Source organism: Eleutherodactylus coqui, chromosome 2 (genome assembly GCF_035609145.1).
Source record: "Eleutherodactylus coqui strain aEleCoq1 chromosome 2, aEleCoq1.hap1, whole genome shotgun sequence".
NCBI classification, from domain to species: domain Eukaryota; kingdom Metazoa; phylum Chordata; class Amphibia; order Anura; family Eleutherodactylidae; genus Eleutherodactylus; species Eleutherodactylus coqui.
The window spans coordinates 6,964,647-6,985,127 of record NC_089838.1 but is presented as its reverse complement, the minus strand read 5'-3'; the positions used below and the strand labels follow the sequence as shown (position 1 = coordinate 6,985,127).

At 54.9% G+C, this 20,481-nt stretch overlaps 1 protein-coding gene across 2 annotated transcripts in view; it reads right to left on the bottom strand.

Annotated features, from left to right (window-relative positions):
- Positions 1-20,411, bottom strand: part of DENND5B (DENN domain containing 5B) — a 92,206-nt gene extending 71,795 nt beyond the window's left edge. For both annotated transcript variants that reach the window (XM_066590235.1, XM_066590236.1), the window contains exon 1: positions 20,190-20,411. In XM_066590235.1, coding sequence (XP_066446332.1) covers positions 20,190-20,304 — 115 coding nt within the window. In that variant the 5' untranslated portion in view covers positions 20,305-20,411. The remainder of the gene's footprint in view (positions 1-20,189) is intronic.
- Between the last annotated feature and the right edge of the window lie 70 nt (positions 20,412-20,481).

The following is a 20,481-nucleotide window of genomic DNA, read 5'->3' as shown; positions in this document are numbered from 1 at the left end:
GGAGTCACTGTGTACATACATTACTTATCCTGTACTGACCCTGAGTTACATCCTGTATTATACCCCAGAGCTGCACTCACTATTCTGCTGGTGGAGTCACTGTGTACATACATTACTTATCCTGTACTGATCCTGAGTTACATCCTGTATTATACTCCAGAGCTGCTCTCACTATTCTGCTGGTGGAGTCACTGTGTACATACATTACTTATCCTGTACTGATCCTGAGTTACATCCTGTATTATACTCCAGAGCTGCACTCACTATTCTGCTGGTGGAGTCACTGTATACATACATTACTTATCCTGTACTGATCCTGAGTTACATCCTGTATTATACTGCAGAGCTGCACTCACTATTCTGCTAGTGGAGTCACTGTGTACACACATTACTTATCCTGTACTGACCCTGAGTTACATCCTGTATTATACTCCTGGGCTGCACTCACTATTCTGCTGCTGGAGTCACTGTGTACATACATTACTTATCCTGTACTGATCCTGAGTTACATCCTGTATTATACTCCAGAGCTGCGCTCACTATTCTACTGGTAGAGTCACTGTGTACATACATTACTTATCCTGTACTGACCCTGAGTTACATCCTGTATTATACTCCAGAGCTGCACTCACTATTCTGCTGGTGGAGTCACTGTGTACATACATTACTTATCCTGTACTGATCCTGAGTTACATCCTGTATTATACTGCAGAGCTGTACTCACTATTCTGCTGGTGGAGTCACTGTGTACATACATTACTTATCCTGTACTGATCCTGAGTTACATCCTGTATTATACTGCAGAGCTGCACTCACTATTCTGCTGGTGGAGTCACTGTGTACACACATTACTTATCCTGTACTGACCCTGAGTTACATCCTGTATTATACTCCTGGGCTGCACTCACTATTCTGCTGCTGGAGTCACTGTGTACATACATTACTTATCCTGTACTGATCCTGAGTTACATCCTGTATTATACTCCAGAGCTGCACTCACTATTCTGCTGGTGGAGTCACTGTGTACATACATTACTTATCCTGTACTGATCCTGAGTTACATCCTGTATTATACTGCAGAGCTGTACTCACTATTCTGTTGGTGGAGTCACTGTGTACATACATTACTTATCCTGTACTGATCCTGAGTTACATCCTGCATTATACTCCAGAGCTGCACTCACTATTCTGCTGGGGGAGTCACTGTGTACATACATTACTTATCCTGTACTGATCCTGAGTTACATCCTGTATTATACTCCAGAGTTGCACTCACTATTCTGCTGGTGGAGTCACTGTGTACATACATTACTTATCCTGTACTGATGCTGAGTTACATCCTGTATTATACTCCAGAGCTGCACTCACTATTCTGCTGGTGGAGTCACTGTGTACATACATTACTTATCCTGTACTGCTCCTGAGTTACATCCCAGAGCTGCACTCACTATTCTGCAGGCTACAGGGCCTAATAAACTGTTAGTGGCAGCAGGGAACGGGACACATAATGAGGTGCGCCGGGCACAGCTATCCCTCTGCACCTACTGCAGGAACCTTTATATTACATATAGGAGCCATTATTATGAGCGTGGCGGACTACATGAATTAGCCAGCAGACGCAGCTCTTCTGGCTATAGGTTGTGGCCCCTTTAAGGCTGGCAAGCATGCCCACGGCAGTGATCAGTGCCCAGCCGCCACTTAACAAGGCTCTTCCAGCTTCCTGTATATTGGGTTTCTCACCCGTGACCTCAGACAGCATCGCCGCTTGCTTGCTGCTGTCAGTCTCTCTGCGTTGCGCTGTGTGTGATGCAGCGCTGTGCGGTTCTCATTTTACGGCAAGCAATCTGCGTCCTGCTGACGAGCGGCACGGGAGGCGCTGCGGGGAGCAGAGGGCATCGCAAAAGGCACACACAGTGCTGCAATGCGGACAGAGCGGAGGGAAAGCTGGATCAGGAGCGCACGCAGTCCCCCTTCCCCTGCGCTTGGTTGGGTCTGCAGTATACAGTCCCCAGAGCTTTATCACACTTTCCCAGGCTCCTGAATAACAAGCCTTCCTACAGCAATAAAGGGAGGAAGACCCCATAACACCAACAGCAGAGAAGTCTGGTAGAAGTACACATTCACATCTGTTTGTCACCCAACTTTTCCAGGTTTCTGAACGGCAGATCTGCTTAGTGAAGCAGGGATACAGGTGTACTCTATGCATCCATATGACTGCATGATTTGCTATGCAGAAGTTCAAGAAAGTGCAGCCGCTCGTGGAGCTGTAAGCTGTAGCATGTGGGTTAGCACCCAGCTTTCCTAGTGCCCTGAAGGGCAAACATGCCATCTAGTTTTGTAGCTGTATGCACCTGCTTTCTTATCAGTTCAAGGATCTGACATCAAGAGGTCAAAGAAAGTCAAAAAACCTTGGGAAGGAACTGTCATTACAGCCATACAGCTGTCCCAGGTTCCTGAATGGCAAACCTGCCTACTTATGACGTTTAAGTCTATATAATTGCATGGATTCAGCATTCAGGATCCTAAGGAAGTAGGCAGAGTCAGATGTACTCATAGCCATATAGGTTGGCACCCAGCTTTCCCACAGTCCTGAAGGGCAAACTAGTCTTTGTTGTGTATAAGTACGCTATATACTCCTAGCTCTGCACGGATTTGCCATGCAGGATTTAAGAAAGTTGAAAGATAACCTCATGAGAGAGCTGGCATTATAGCCATATGGGTTGTCATCCAGCTTTCTCAGGTTCCTGAATGGCAAACCTGCCTGAATATGCACTGATAGATATGTAGTCTACATATCCTTTTTACTGCATAGATTTACCATTCCGGAGTCAAAGAAAGTGGAACAAATCACACATTTAATCACAGCCATATGGGGGAGGGGGGGGGGGGTACCCAGCTTTGCCAGAGCCCTAAATGGTAAATTTGCCATCTAATTTTTGCTGCAGTACAAACTTAATTTCATTCGCAAGGATCTGCCATTCAGGAGCTTAGGAAAGTGGACAGACAGGCACTTGTGAGAGCTGTACTCAAAACAAAATGGGGTGTCACCCAGCTTTTCTCAGATTCCTGATTGGCAAGTTTGCCTAGTTATACAGCTTAATAGATACACATTTACCATTCAGGAATCTAAGAAAGTGGAACCACAGCCAGAGCGGCAATTGAATCCATACGAGTTGTCACCCAGCTTTCCCAGACTCTTGAACGGCAAGAGTTTAGTTACGCATGGGTTATATGTGTACTATATATATATATCCTTAGCACTGAATGGATTTACCCTTCAGGAGTCTTCAAGTGAATCGAGTCACATATGGAACAGAAACCATATTGAGGCTGTCACCCAGCTTTCCCTGAGTCCTGAATGACAAAGCCATCTAGTTATGCTGCGATACAGATGTAGCTTACACCTACACCTGTATGTTAAGATAGCGGACCTACAAGTTCTTGTTGGAACCCAGCTTTCCCAAAATAGCGAATGGCAAGTGGTCATCTAGTTCCGTAGAAGTACACATTTCCTTCTAGAACACTGCAAGGATCGGTTGACTGAATCTCCTAATTAGGCTACAATTTCACACCCAGCTTTCCCAGACTCCTAAATGGAAAACCTGTATGCAGCGATACACATCTAGTCCATGTATGTCCATCACAGCACGGATTTGTCATTCTGGAGTGTAAGAAAGTGGACTGCCACGTTCTTGTCAGAACTGTAAACAGTCATGCATGTTGGTACCCAGCTTTCCTAAATTCCTGAAAACAAATCTACCATCTAATTTTGCAGCAGCAAGCATCTACTTCCATCTGACTGCAATCATTTGCCATTTAGAAGTCAAAGTCAATTCAAACTCCCAATGTAGCTGCAGTTTTAGCCATACCACCGAGCTTTCCCAGACCCCTGAATGGTAAACCTGCCTAGATATACAGTGATATAAGTGTAGTCTTTATATCCTTACATGGATTTACTGTTCAGGAGTCTAAGAAAGTGAACAGAGTCAAAACTTGTACAAATAATCACACTGTGTTGTCACCCAGCATTCCCAGAGCCTGAATGGCAAACCTGAGTAGATATATGAGCTACACCTGCCCGATGAACAGGTTTGCCTGGCGGCACCGTCACACATTTTCAGGTTTTTGTCCAAACATCAGAAAGTTTAAAACCAATAAGAAAGTCGACCGACAACCATACGAGCTGTCACCCAGCTTTCCAAATGGTAAACCTATCTAAATATGCAGTGATACATATATATTGCTATACATCCTAACCACCACTACTTGAGCCTATAAAAAAGGAGAACGAAAAGACCCTGGGGGAGCTGCAATTGCAGCAATATGGGTTGTTATCCAGCTTTCCCAGCATCCAGAATGGCAAATGTGCCAACTAGTTTTGCATTAGTAGGTTTGCTTGCAAAGCACTACAAGGATCAGCGATTCAGAGGTCTAAGAAAGTCGACTGAATCTCCTAATCCAGCCGTAATTTCGTCCATCCGTCACCCAGCTTTCCCAAATCCATCAAAGGCAAACCTGTCTAGGTATGTAGCAATTAGTCAATATAGCCCCAAGCAATTGTCATTCAGGAGCCAAGAAATCAACCGATAGCCATGTGGCTTATCACCCAGCTTTCCCAGATTCCTCAATGGCAGAGCTGAGTGGATATGCAGTGATGTACGTGTACGGTGTATATCTAGCGCCACAAACATTTACCATTTAGGAGTCTAAGAAAGCGGTGCAACCAGCCCCAAGGGGAGCTCTGACAGACGCCATATGGTTTGCCACCCAGCTTTCCCGCACACAATAGAAGCGTTAGCCCCTGGCGAAACCAAATATTGGGGAGGAATTGTTTATGTGTGCTTCTAAAGAGAAAAAAAAAAAAGCAAAACAAAAGCCAAACCAAAAACATGATAAAGAAATAAAAAAGCTGCGTCTGCCAGGCGTGTACCAGAAGCGTTGACTCATTTTGGAGGCCGGCCCTGCACATCTGCTTCCAGAGACAGATGGTGACCAGTAAGGCGGGCGCTGCCATTGTACGAGATGCCAGCGTGGAGGTGGCTCTGCCCGTCAGTGTCAGCTGTCTCATTGTGATGCGCTGACCCGCACACATCCATTATCCATCACTTCTTTACCAGCAAGGCTCGCGGGGACATAAAGGAAAACCCTGCAACGCCAACACAACACACAGGGTGGGAAAGAGTTCGCCTCTCACTAAAGACAGCAAGCAGAGATATTACCTTTAGGATCACTCACTGCCTTGTCCGTGGCAAGGGACGCAATCAGCTGCGGTGGGGAATCCTGGAGGCAGGGATACTTTGTTGTTTTTTTTTCATCCATGAGAACACCTTATCATTTTGGGCCTACAGCTGCCATGTAGAATTATGTGTTTCCATGGTAACAGACTACAAAGAAACCAGGTAGTCTGACCTTGCAATCATAGTTGCAAATTTGGAAAGAGGGGCAGCTAACAGCAGAATTAGGGCTCCTTTACATGGTAATTTGAAGTTTCACAGCCCGAAACAGTTGCGTTTTCCCTGCAAGCTGTGATTTTTCTTGTGGCGCACGCATCGCGTATTTCACATGTACAGAAAAAAAATATAATAAATGTAGGCACCATTGTTTGCACACAACCGCTCCCCCCCCCCCCCGCACATATAAGCGCACGTGAAAACCGCAGGTCTGAACGCCCCAACGCAAATCAAACTTTGTTGGAGTTTTCCGTAGGCTGCGGCCGCCTCTGCCCATCCAAACGGCTCATAGAATAATAATCTACTCGTATAGCGCTAACTTATTCCGCTTTAGAAGGGAGTACAACTCCGGGATCAGACTACACCGAGCTTCTTTGTAGTCTGTTACCATGGAGACGCAGAGGTCTGCCTAGAAGGATTTTCAGATGGATGCAAAAACCTGGTAATCTATAATCCTCACAGGATAGGGGATTACTATGTTCGGGGGACCGTCCAACTGATCCCAAGAATAGGGGCTCCAGTGGCCCCCGCATGAACGGGGGGGGGGGGGGGGGGAGGGGGAGGGGTCACGCATCTATTTCAATGATAGAGAAGGAAATTGCAAGGTAAAAGCGCTAGCCTATTTCTGGCATGGTCATTGAAGTGATGGGCGGAGTAGTGACACCCAATGCGCCACCTCCGCTCCGTTCTCGGGATTGGTGGTGGGGGTCCCAGCAGTCAGACCCCAGCCAATCAACGCTATTCCCTATGCTGTGGATGCAGGATGACTGTAGGTCTTGGTACAATATGTACTGTATGACTGCTGCTGCTCTCTCTGGTCCGACCACATAAGTCTGCATAGGAGCTGTATACTTAAAACGAACATTTAAAAAAATAATAAGACAAAGCTGCTTCAGTCGCGGCCTTAGATACATTGAAGAAACAAGAAGTATACGGTAACATGGCTGATAACAGAAGACAACACTCAACGCCGCCGTGTGATAAACGTGGCAAACCGAAGCCTGAAGCAAAATACTATTTGGAAGAACCTGTTTTAGCTGCAGACGGGAGGAAGGAAACCCCATACAATTATGGGATGGAAATAGCCGGCGGCGGCACACGATTACCGCAGTAACCGAGCCGCTACCACTTACAGGGGCGGAGAGAGAACAGCCGGGCGCAGGGGGCAACAGAAACAAAGTGTGTTAAGGACTGAGGGTTACAGCGCCCCCTTAGAAGCGCCTGAGACAACTGCATTTAGAAGCCAGAACAAGAAATCCCATAACTAGCGCTCCAGCCACATCCAGCGGGCTGCGGAGAAGCCAAGTGGGCTTCCTTCAGCCACATTGAAGTGTACGGAGCGCCGGCGCTCCCATTACAGCGAGGTCAATGCGGGAAGTGCAGTAACCTCACAGTGACGGGCGGAGGGGGACATGGAGATCAGCTGTGAGACCCCCACTGATCAGCCAGTTACCCCCATCCTGTGGTACATCCCCTTTAAGGGACTTTCGGTTTCTCATCGGTCGTGGTAAAATCTCCGGCTTACCATAACCACGAATGACCCGAACCGCAGAAAAAAGTTGCAAAGTCAAAACTATCAATATAAAAACTTTTTAATCATATACCAAAAAAAAAAAGCTGATAATCCGGCAACACTTTAATCCCATTTTTGCCGGATTAATTGACTGTTCCTAAACAACCACAGAAATGGCGCAAGACAAAGTGCGATGGTGAAGATGATGAAGGTCCACCTGGCATGCACTGCCCCGAGGCGAGTGACCCCCTCCCAGCCGATGCTTCATTGTGTGGGAAGCCAACCCCTCATAAATCAGTATGTAACAGGGGGCCGGAGGGCTGCAAGATCAACAATGGCCAGCCAGGCCAGGCCGGGGCGCCAGGAATGTCTGCTTCGGGGACGACCACGGCCATTACATTCTTTAGTAAAGTCCAGCTTTTCTACGGAGAAACCAAACAACTTAAAACAAAGTTTTTTGTTTTTTTTTAAAGCTTCCTCCATAGAACAATAACTTCAGATGAGAGTCGTCTAACTGCTGGAGCCGGATGGTAAGATGCCAGCAGGGGACAGAAGAAAAAAAGACTAGTAGATCTAGTAGGAAGCATTATTTTTCTTATGGGTTCCCAGGTTACCCAAAAATTTGAAAACTCCCTTTTAAAAAAAAAATTAATAAATAAAACAATATGTCGCGGAGCGCTCCCTAGAGACCCCTAAGTGCCGCAATCTAGTGGGAGGGACTTGAACTCACAGAGAAGATACTTAAAGCGGTTGTCCAGTTACCAGACAACACCCCTTTAATAGAGCCCCCTGTAGTGGAATAAGTTGAGCAGTCCTTACCTGTCCGCTGCCGCCAGGATCCAGCGCCACTCTGGCCCCGACATTCCCCGTGATGGCTGATGCCCCAGGAGGTCAGATGACCGCTGTCAATGCCAGGAGAATGAGCGCTGACTACAGCGGTCACCTGACTTCCTGTGACGGCCGCAGCAAACACTGGGACCAGAGCGGGACTACAGCCCTGGATCCCTGCAGTAAGTTAGGTACGGCTAGTTATTTTACTACAGACAGCCCTAGTATAAGGGAGGTTGCCCAGAAACTGGATAACCCCTTTAAAAGGGGCACGTAGCCTTTAAAGCAACCCCCTGGTTTTGGGAGAAAATTCTGAGGGGGTACATATAATCTGCACTTGATTGAACAATGACTGACAAGGTCCCAGTTTTGGGCATCTTTAGACTACCTAATCCATAGTGCATTGCCAGTGTTAGGACTACCCGTGCCCCATACGTGAGCTGTGATTGGCCAGTGCTGCTCACATGATCAGCGCTGGCCAGTTACAGAGCAATACATAATGTAATTAGAAAAAGGTGGCAGCCAGCATGGCAGTCTGAAAATGGCACCCAGAACCAACTGACGGCCGACATGATCAAGTCCAGGCAATATAACCCTTCCCCTCCTGGTCCGGGGACACAACTTCATCTTGAAACCAAAGGGTCATGTAAAAAGGATATTCCGGGACTTATCGATGAACTGTCCTCATGACAGGTCAACAGGAGTTTGCCGCTCATAATCCCCGCTGATCAGCAGATTGTCCGGTCCGGGGTCAGTGCCGTGGGGTCGGATGTCCTCATTGGAGGTCAGCTTGTATTCAATGGGAGCGAATTCTATTACACTTGCAGAACTGACCACCGATGACAAGGTCTGGCCATGCTGCATGGACAGCGGAGAGGACAATCAGCCAATCGGTGGACTTCAATAACTATTGATGACTTATTGCACAACAATCCTAAAGGGAGCAGCAAAACATGGACCACCCTTCTATTAGGAGCCATGTTGGGTCTTCATGGGCATACAGGATCAGTAACACAAAAGGGTCTGTCCGGTCGTTTTTAGACTGGTCCAAGTAATACCACAACCTACTGTCAGCCCCCTTCACATCACATCTGTCAGAAAGGGGATCCCTAGCAACTGTACTAACAGCCATAGAAATGTCAATGGGGTTGTCATGCAGAACATCCCTAGCAACCAGTCTGTCACATACCACTCAAGGCTGAACTGTCACGAAAAGATACAATGGGGACTTGGCCGTACCCAAACCGGGTTTTCTAAAACCTTATTAAAAGGCCTCTGGACCCCTAGCCTTCTGAGACATGGCCTGTAGAAAACCCATTTAGCCATAAAACTGGGGGCTCATCCGGGATAAAATTTCCTTCTTGATTAGATGAATTGTAACATTGGCCAATACGGCTGGCATGGGGAATGGGAACGATCCCAGTTTACAATTAGCCAGATAATGAGGTTTCCTTGGCAGAAGCCTTAATGAACTGCTCCAGGTTGCGCAGATGTTGGGTTCCTTGCGTCGTTCGCCTGCATCCAGCATTACATGACCTCCTCCACTAATCCAACATCGATATCCCTACAGCGGTGATAGACTAACCATGTTCCTCCTCGGGAAGCCGAATTATATCAGAAGTCAGTACAAAAGCCCACCATTAATTCTCAACCCGGCACCATGATTGGACCAAGACTACTGGAGCTCCACCTATCGCTCTTCAGGAAAACCAATGCCCACCCAGCTCCCTACAGACACCGATCTGTATATGGATCTTCATTACCCTGGAGGTCCCGCTGTGACCTCTATGTAGTGCATTACAGTCATGAACCAGGATGAGCATTAGTATAACATCAGTTGTACACCATAGGTGCAATATATAGGGGGCTCTATGTATGGATGATACCTACAGCCATATATACACACAGCTGACAAATATTGGGACACATAGAAGGTAACGAAATTTGATTTTAGTCACACCTTTTCAATCCGGTGTTGGGCCTCAGTGACTGCAGCCACCCTCCCCGGCCATTTTCCTCCAAAGTCCCATCAATGTGTGGAGGGATTTGCCTCCATTCCTCGAGGAGCTTCAGATAGCGATACGGGTGAAGATGGGCGTACGGATAAGTCGTTCTAGTTTGTCCCAAAGATGCTCAATGGGATTGAGATCAGACTTAGGAGTAATGAAGTTTGCAGACGTTCTGCTCCCCCACACCGTGTGCCGTATGACATGGCGCTCGGTCATGTTGGTGGAGACATGGAGCTGTCTCCAGAGTATTACTACAAGGGCAGTGATGCCACACTGTCCAGATGTCTCTGTACCCATTGGTGGTGATGGTAAACTTCACTATAACCAACGGCCCTGGTCCATTCCAGAAGAAATCCCCCAACACCATAACAGAACCTCCTCAAAACATCACTATTGGGATGATGCCGTCACGTATTAACCGCCCTCCAGGTATCTGCAACACCCGTGGCCGCCGTCCGATCGGAAGATGGCGTACTAGGATTCATCTGTCCACAACACTTGCTTCCACTCATTTACAATGACGCTCCAAGCCCCATCGCAGGCGCCGCTGTGCAGTCACTGCTGGAATGTTTGGTGCAGTCCCTCATCCATGGTGACCCTTCACATGCCGTTCCCTACGGAGGGTTCTAGTGCTAATGGATGTTCCAGTGACCTGTGAGACCTGAGTGAGGGCAGACGGTGCGTGTGATGTCTTCACAGCTCCTACAAGGCTTCGTTGTCCACAGTCTGTCAGTTTACGAGATCTCCCTGAACGTGGCGGCACCGGACACACTGGGTGGTCTCCAACTCCCAATAACACGGCCAACAGTGGACTCTGGAAGGTCCATAAGCTGCGACGTCCATACTGATTGGTTGATGACATCCCCTCCCACCACCAGACCCCGTCGTCAGCTCTCCACCAGGTCACATCCCCCTCCCCCGGCAGACCCCGTCGTCAGCTCTCCACCAGGCCACATCCCCCCCCCCGGCAGACCCCGTCGTCAGCTCTCCACCAGGCCACATCCCCCCCCCGGCAGACCCCGTCGTCAGCTCTCCACCAGGTCACATCCCCCTCCCCCCCCGCCAGACCCCGTCGTCAGCTCTCCACCAGGTCACATCCCCCTCCCCCCCGCCAGACCCCGTCATCAGCTCTCCACCAGGTCACATCCCCCTCCCCCCCCGCCAGACCCCGTCGTCAGCTCTCCACCAGGTCACATCCCCCTCCCCCCCCGCCAGACCCCGTCGTCAGCTCTCCACCAGGTCACACACCCCCCCCCCCGCCAGACCCCGTCGTCAGCTCTCCACCAAGTCACATCCCCCCCCCCCCCGCCAGACCCCGTCGTCAGCTCTCCACCAAGTCACATCCCCCCCCCCCCGCCAGACCCCGTCGTCAGCTCTCCACCAAGTCACATCCCCCTCCCCCCCCCCCCGCCAGACCCCGTCGTCAGGCTCTCCACAAGTCACATCCCCCCTCCCCCCCCCCCCGCCAGACCCCGTCGTCAGCTCTCCACCAAGTCACATCCCCCTCCCCCCCCGCCAGACCCCGTCGTCAGCTCTCCACCAAGTCACATCCCTCCTCCCCCCCGCCAGACCCCGTTGTCAGCTCTCCACCAGGTCACACCCCCCCCCCCCAGACCCCGTCGTCAGCTCTCCACCAGGTCACAACACCCCCCCCCCCAGACCCCGTCGTCAGCTCTCCACCAGGTCACACACCCCCCCCCCAGACCCCGTCGTCAGCTCTCCACCAGGTCACACCCCCCCCCCCAGACCCCGTCGTCAGCTCTCCACCAGGTCACACCCCCCCCCCCCAGACCCCGTCGTCAGCTCTCCACCAGGTCACACCACCCCCCCCCCCAGACCCCGTCGTCAGCTCTCCACCAGGTCACCCCACCCCCCCCCAGACCCCGTCGTCAGCTCTCCACCAGGTCACACCCCCCCCCCCAGACCCCGTCGTCAGCTCTCCACCAGGTCACACCCCCCCCCCCAGACCCCGTCGTCAGCTCTCCACCAGGTCACACCCCCCCCCCCCCAGACCCCGTCGTCAGCTCTCCACCAGGTCACACCCCCCCCCCCCCCCAGACCCCGTCGTCAGCTCTCCACTAGGTCACACACCCCCCCCCCAGACCCCGTCGTCAGCTCTCCACCAGGTCACACCCCCCCCCCCCAGACCCCGTCGTCAGCTCTCCACCAGGTCACATCCCCCTCCCCCCCGCCAGACCCCGTCGTCAGCTCTCCACCAGGTCACATCCCCCTCCCCCCCCGCCAGACCCCGTCGTCAGCTCTCCACCAGGTCACATCCCCCTCCCCCCCCGTCGTCAGCTCTCCACCAGGTCACATCCCCCCCCCAGACCCCGTCGTCCGCTCTCCACCAGGTCACATCCCCCCCCCCCCCCGCCAGACCCCGTCGTCAGCTCTCCACCAGGTCACATCCCCCTCCCCCCCCCCGTCGTCAGCTCTCCACCAGGTCGCATCCCCCTCCCCCCCCGTCGTCAGCTCTCCACCAGGTCACATCCCCCCCCAGACCCCGTCGTCCGCTCTCCACCAGGCCACATCCCCCCTCCCCCTGCCAGACCCCGTCGTCAGCTCTCCACCCGGTCACATCCCCCCCCCCGCCAGACCCCGTCGTCAGCTCTCCACCCGGTCACATCCCCCCCCCCCCCGCCAGACCCCGTCGTCAGCTCTCCACCCGGTCACATCCCCCCCCCCGCCAGACCCCGTCGTCAGCTCTCCACCCGGTCACATCCCCCCCCCCCCCCCCGTCAGACCCCGTCGTCAGCTCTCCACCCGGTCACATCCCCCCCCCCCCGTCAGACCCCGTCGTCAGCTCTCCACCCGGTCACATCCCCCCCGCCAGACCCCGTCGCCAGCTCTCCACCCGGTCACATCCCCCCACCAGACCCCGTCGCCAGCTCTCCACCCGGTCACATCCCCCCCGCCAGACCCCGTCGCCAGCTCTCCACCCGGTCACATCCCCCCACCAGACCCCGTCGTCAGCTCTCCACCCGGTCACATCCCCCCCGCCAGACCCCGTCGTCAGCTCTCCACCCGGTCACATCCCCCCCGCCAGACCCCGTCGTCAGCTCTCCACCCGGTCACATCCCCCCCGCCAGACCCCGTCGTCAGCTCTACACCCGGTGACATCCCCCCCGCCAGACCCCGTCGCCAGCTCTCCACCCGGTGACATCCCCCCGCCAGACCCCGTCGCCAGCTCTCCACCCGGTGACATCCCCCCCGCCAGACCCCGTCGCCAGCTCTCCACCCGGTCACATCCCCCCACCAGACCCCGTCGTCAGCTCTCCACCCGGTCACATCCCCCCCGCCAGACCCCGTCGTCCGCTCTACACCCGGTGACATCCCCCCCGCCAGACCCCGTCGCCAGCTCTCCACCCGGTCACATTCCCCCACCAGACCCCGTCGTCAGCTCTACACCTGGTGACATCCCCCCCGCCAGACCCCGTCGCCAGCTCTCCACCCGGTCACATCCCCCCACCAGACCCCGTCGTCAGCTCTCCACCCGGTCACATCCCCCCCGCCAGACCCCGTCGTCAGCTCTACACCCGGTGACATCCCCCCCGCCAGACCCCGTCGCCAGCTCTCCACCCGGTCACATTCCCCCACCAGACCCCGTCGTCAGCTCTACACCTGGTGACATCCCCCCCGCCAGACCCCGTCGCCAGCTCTCCACCCAGTCACATCCCCCCACCAGACCCCGTCGTCAGCTCTACACCCGGTGACATCTGATGTTTTCTGGATTGGGGTCTCCTGTGTGATACTCTCTTTTCTACCTATTGCTCACACGTCACCTGACCGCACCGGACTGCTGGGGGGCACATACTTTTGTCAGCACAGTGTAGATGCTACCGTACATACAGCTATGTCGCCAAGTACATATACGCAGCTCGCACCAGCCTGGCGTCCTGCCACGTAGGAATCTATTCTCAGCACGAAGCGCAGGTCGCGCCTCACTGAGCAGAACATAACGGGTTTCAGTTCCCGCAGTCCGCGGCGGCGTTTCCTCCACACCTGGTGCTCTTATTCGGCAATGTGGGCATCACTACAACACGGCGATCCTACACGCAGCCACGGGGACGTCGGGCAACAACCTGCGAGGTCGGAGTCCGGCGCTCCGCTGACCATTGTTTACTATTAGGTCCCGGAAAGTACAAAAAGTTGCCCGTTTGGACTGAGCGGACGGTCTGACACAGCAGAGCTCCTCGTAATGTGTACACAGCCACGGTGGGGACCTCTCTGTGTTTGTACACGCATGACCTTGTCTGTAGATCGTAAACAGTCAAGAGAACAAAAGCAGAGATTACCGGGGCAATAAGTGAGGACAAAGCAGGGTGATAAGACGGCAGACGGGCAACCTGCTGGCCATCATGTAACGCCACTCCGTGCTGAGACATATAGATGGAGAATATATATATACTGGTTACAGTCTGGTTTGTACACAGTAGCAGCTTGCGGCTGGTCCCTCAAAGTTTTTGTAATCCTATATGATCCCTTTAATGCATTTAAAGGGGAATTTACCTAAAATTTGTCTAGTCAAGCAATAAGTTCTGCCAGCGCCGACCTCAACGCATCAATGTTTCATGCTACTTCCCCGAGCTGTCCTGGTGGTCTGTGGTGCCCCTGTGATACCACCTGGAGACTGCCCAACTATAAAGCAAGTTGGCAGTTGTAAGCCCGTAGACACTCACGGACAATAAGGCAGAGGTGTTGGACCGCGCTAAACTCGTTACGTCTCAGGCAGATGTGTGCACAATTAGCGCCGTGGTCCAATTAGATGCCGCGTCTGGTCACCAAAAGCCGTAAAAGTGCTTTATGGCAGCTGCAATGAAGGGGATCCAACAGCCTTGCCAATGAAGAGAAACCGTGCAGGAGCTGCAAACAGATGGCAAGTTCAGGGCGGCCCGTCTAGCCAGTGGCGCGATCCTTGCCCAACCCAGTGGCGCGATCCTTGCCCAACCCAGTGGCGCGATCCTTGCCCAACCCAGTGGCGCGATCCTTGCCCAACCCAGTGGCGCGATCCTTGCCCAACCCAGTGGCGCGATCCTTGCCCAACCCAGTGGCGCGATCCTTGCCCAACCCAGTGGCGCGATCCTTGCCTAACCCAGTGGCGCGATCCTTGCCCATCCAGTGGCGCGATCCTTGCCTCATCCAGTGGCGCGATCCTTGCCTCATCCAGTGGCGCGATCCTTGCCTCATCCAGTGGCGCGATCCTTGCCTCATCCAGTGGCGCGATCCTTGCCTCATCCAGTGGCGCGATCCTTGCCTCATCCAGTGGCGCGATCCTTGCCTCATCCAGTGGCGCGATCCTTGCCTCATCCAGTGGCGCGATCCTTGCCTCATCCAGTGGCGCGATCCTTGCCTCATCCAGTGGCGCGATCCTTGCCTCATCCAGTGGCGCGATCCTTGCCTCATCCAGTGGCGCGATCCTTGCCTCATCCAGTGGCGCGATCCTTGCCTCATCCAGTGGCGCGATCCTTGCCTCATCCAGTGGCGCGATCCTTGCCTCATCCAGTGGCGCGATCCTTGCCTCATCCAGTGGCGCGATCCTTGCCTCATCCAGTGGCGCGATCCTTGCCTCATCCAGTGGCGCGATCCTTGCCTCATCCAGTGGCGCGATCCTTGCCTCATCCAGTGGCGCGATCCTTGCCTCATCCAGTGGCGCGATCCTTGCCCAACCCAGTGGCGCGATCCTTGCCCAACCCAGCGGCGCGATCCTTGCCCAACCCAGCGGCGCGATCCTTGCCCAACCCAGCGGCGCGATCCTTGCCCAACCCAGCGGCGCGATCCTTGCCCAACCCAGCGGCGCGATCCTTGCCCAACCCAGCGGCGCGATCCTTGCCCAACCCAGCGGCGCGATCCTTGCCCAACCCAGCGGCGCGATCCTTGCCCGTCCAGCGGCGCGATCCTTGCCCGTCCAGCGGCGCGATCCTTGCCCGTCCAGCGGCGCGATCCTTGCCCGTCCAGCGGCGCGATCCTTGCCCGTCCAGCGGCGCGATCCTTGCCCGTCCAGCGGCGCGATCCTTGCCCGTCCAGCGGCGCGATCCTTGCCCGTCCAGCGGCGCGATCCTTGCCCGTCCAGCGGCGCGATCCTTGCCCGTCCAGCGGCGCGATCCTTGCCCGTCCAGCGGCGCGATCCTTGCCCGTCCAGCGGCGCGATCCTTGCCCGTCCAGCGGCGCGATCCTTGCCCGTCCAGCGGCGCGATCCTTGCCCGTCCAGCGGCGCGATCCTTGCCCGTCCAGCGGCGCGATCCTTGCCCGTCCAGCGGCGCGATCCTTGCCCGTCCAGCGGCGCGATCCTTGCCCGTCCAGCGGCGCGATCCTTGCCCGTCCAGCGGCGCGATCCTTGCCCGTCCAGCGGCGCGATCCTTGCCCGTCCAGCGGCGCGATCCTTGCCCGTCCAGCGGCGCGATCCTTGCCCGTCCAGCGGCGCGATCCTTGCCCGTCCAGCGGCGCGATCCTTGCCCGTCCAGCGGCGCGATCCTTGCCCGTCCAGCGGCGCGATCCTTGCCCATCCAGCGGCGTGATCCTTGCCCATCCAGTGGCGTGATCCTTGCCCATTCAGTGGTGTGATCCTTGCCCATTCAGTGGTGTGATCCTTGCCCATCCAGTCTCCAGCAGCCGGTCAGTCATTCCGCCTTCTCCCGATGTCCTCCGGTGACGGCTCTTCCCATAATACTCGGAGTCACACCGGCTTTACTTGTCCGATTCTCATTTTTACTCGGATCGGTTCCCATTCTAGCAAGAATTATGCAAATGACCGCGAGCGCGGCAGCGAAGCCCCGAGTCACCGGGTCGGCGGAGAACCCCCGCCGCAGCAGACCTCATCATTATTCATTTACTGCTTAATTAATTTTCCTTTCTGAGGCAAATGATGCAAATGACATATTAAGTGGCAGGAGAAGGATGGCCTCGGAGGGGAGACGGCGGCTGACTGATCTCCTACAGACGAGCCTTTGATGGCGGGCGGAATACTAATCCACGAGATGAAACAATTACAGTCCTGGAGCGGAACCGGACATGAGATAAGTGAGGCCCCCGCCACGGAGTCCGGATAAAGGGATATTACCAGATATCGTATGGGCAGGCCATTGCTTTATCATAGGTGGGGGTCCGACCTTCACCAATCCCGAAGATGATGTGGCCGCAGAAGTGATTTACCGCCTCACCTCCTCCGAAGACCCAGGGTCAGCATGGCACCATTCAAGTAAGTGGAGTCAGCTGTAGAGAGCGGGGCACCGTTGAGCAAGGAAAATTTGAAAACCAGCGTTGCCACCACATCACGTTGGAGCAGGTTCACATGAGCATGGTAAGGGAACATTCATTGGTCCATAATGCAAACGGGTGTCCCAGCCACCGGTCTACTGACCCAAACTTGGAACATTGTGGATCCCTATGACGATCCACGTTTGGGTCAATAGGGCCACCAGTCAGGAACCACAGGGACCTGCGACGATCCACGTTTGGGTCAGCAGGCCCATCAGTCAGGCACCACAGGGACCTGCGTCGATCCACGTTTGGGTTAGTAGACTGGCCAGTCAGGTACCACCGGGACCTGCGACGATCCACGTTTGGGTCAGCAGACCCGCCAGTCAGGTACCACCGGGACCTGCGACGATCCACGTTTGGGTCAGCAGACCCGCCAATAAGGCACCACCGGGACCTGCGACGATCCACGTTTGGGTCAGCAGACCCGCCAATAAGGCACCACAGCGACCTGTGACGATCCACGTTTGGGTCAGTAGGCCCACCAGTCAGGCACCACAGGGACCTGTGACGATCCACGTTTGGGTCAGCAGGCCCGCCAGTCAGGCACACGGGGACCTGTGACGATCCATGTTTGGGTCGGTAGGCCCACCAGTCAGGCACCACGGGGACCTGCGACGATCCATGTTTGGGTCGGTAGGCCCACCAGTCAGGCACCACGGGGACCTGCGACGATCCACGTTTGGGTCAGCAGACCCGCCAATAAAGCACCACAGCGACCTGTGACGATCCACGTTTGGGTCAGTAGGCCCACCAGTCAGACACCACAGGGACCTGTGACGATCCACGTTTGGGTCAGCAGACCCATGGCTGGGCCAGGACACTTGTCTGTATTATGGATGCATAAACACACCTGACAGATGCTTGCGTGAAAACAGCCTAGTAGTACCTCTACACCGGGCGATAGTCACCGCAGAAAGCACTCAAAGAGCCATTAGGGGCGACTGTCACCCCTTGTAAACACAGAACCCAGCAGGGCACGTGGGCATCTACGTATGACTGCCCGTTTACTGATATGAAGCGGGAACTAGGAAAATACCCCCAGCGCTCGGCCTCCATCGGGTGAGCGATTACGGCTCCTGTGTGAGCAAGATCAATATCTTTGGGCACTTGAGCACCCAACGGGCATCCTATGTAGAAGGACCCCAAGGATCCGGGTGGGTCCCAGAGACCATGGCACATTGTAGCGATATAACATGGGCATAGCCCTTTAATTTGCTATGACCGATCCTACAACAGCTGACTACTGGCAATCTGTCCAAAATACGACCCGCCACGTCCGACTGCCCGCATTACAAGGATTCATTTTTTTGCCAACCCCTCTTTATAACCCCCGGGCGCCAAGCACCATGGCGTCACCAGCGACATTGTTGGAGTTTTCTCGATAATCGGTACGTTACTTGCGAGTTTACATCCGATTTTCCTGCACCGTCTACGGCGGGTTCACCCGCGGGGAGATTTTTTGAGCTCTTGCCCCGAGACCATCTTAAAGGGATGGTCCCTCAAAAAGAACCAGAGAGGCAAAAATCAGCTGATGGGTGAGGGTCAGACTGCTGGGGAACCCACCGATCCTAAGAACTGGGGGTCCGAATGTGCCTAATGGAGTGGTGGTCACGGGCGAGGACTACCAACTGCATACATTTCAATGGACGGCGAGAGATACCCCAGGGCACAAGCGCCCGGCTGTCTCCGGCAGTCCAGCTGAAGTGAATGGAGCGGAAGTGTGGTGGGGTCCGGGCAGTCAGACCCCTAGCGATCTGATAGGGCATCACACAAGGCCAGACTGGTCCGAGGGCAGCGCCCGAGTCGCCTCATCGTAGGTTGGGTTACAGCGGCTCGCGTTTGTCATAAAACCGCCAAAATGCCTTCACAGAGGTTCAGAATATAAGTGTGGCATCACACAGCGCCAACAAGAGGGGGCACAACAGAGGTGCCCCAAGAGAGAGGGTTCATCAGCACAGAAATCACCGTCTCCTGGCACCGGGTTTATCCACATAGTCTGGTGCCAACTTATATTGTCTCACATAATGATGGCGCCCACATAAATATCAGGGTGCCCATTACATCAGATGCCGCTATATGCTCAAGTGGGCACCACCAGTATTCTGCCCATCCCTGCCCCCCAGCCTGGCACACCAATGATAGTCCTGACCCAGCCTGGCATCCTGTTTATATAACCACCCCAATGACATCCCTTGTTCCAGCCTGGCACCCCAATGATATCCCTGCCCACAGCCTGGCACCCCAATGAAATAACCACAACAGCCTGGCACCGCCATGACATCCCTTGTAGCAACCCAGCAGCCCAATTACATCCACGTGTCCAGCCTGGCACCTCAGTAATACCACTGCCCCCAGCCTTGCACCACACTAACAACCATTACAGCCTGGCACCCCAACAATATCCCTCACCAAGGCTGGCATCTTATTGTTATAGCCACTCCAGCCTGGTAACTCAGAGCTATTTCTGTAAGAGCCTCGTACCCCAATGAGAAGACCACTTAAGACAGTCCTCCCAGCCTGGCACCCCACTGCTCCCTCTACAGATGGTACCACCAGTACCCCCAGCCTGGCACCCCCCCCCCTACAGCTGGTACCACCAGCCTAGCACCCCACCGCTCCCCCTACAGCTGGCACCCCACCGCCCCCCCCCCCCTACAGCTGGTACCACTAGTACCCCCAGCCTGGCACCCCACCGCCCCCCCCCCCCTACAGCTGGTACCACTAGTACCCCCAGCCTGGCACCCCACCGCCCCCCCCCCCCCCTACAGCTGGTACCACTAGTACCCCCAGCCTGGCACCCCACCGCCCCCCCCCCCCCCTACAGCTGGTACCACTAGTACCCCCAGCCTGGCACCCCACCGCTCCCCCTACAGCTGGTATCACCAGTACCTCCAGCCTGGCACCCCACCGCTCCCCCTACAGCTGGTACCACTAGTACCCCCAGCCTGGCACCCCACCGCTCCCCCCTACAGCTGATACCACCAGTACCCCCAGCCTGGCACCACACTGCCCCCCCAGCAGCAGGTACCCGCAGCCTGGCACCCCGGTGCGCCCCCTCATTACCCACCAGTAGTCACTGCTGGCACCCCTGCCTCCGCCCGCCGTGCCCTCTACGTCCTGCGCCCATCTTACCGGCCAGCTCATCCGGCTCCAGCCCGCTGTCCGCATCGGTCCCGCAGATCACGAAGTAATGGGCCAAGCGGCAAGGAGCGGCTGAGCCCGAAGCAGAGGAGCCGCCGCCGCTCATCCTGCCTCCCCGCGGTATCCGTGCACAGCCCCGGCCTCCGCTCAGCACCGGCGCCGTCCGCAGCCCATGTCCGCTGGACACCTGAATGAGAGCGGCCGCCGGGAGTCGAGAACACACCGCTAGGTGGCGCCAACACAAAACATCACCGCCCACCGCTGGGGGCAAAGGATAGAGAAG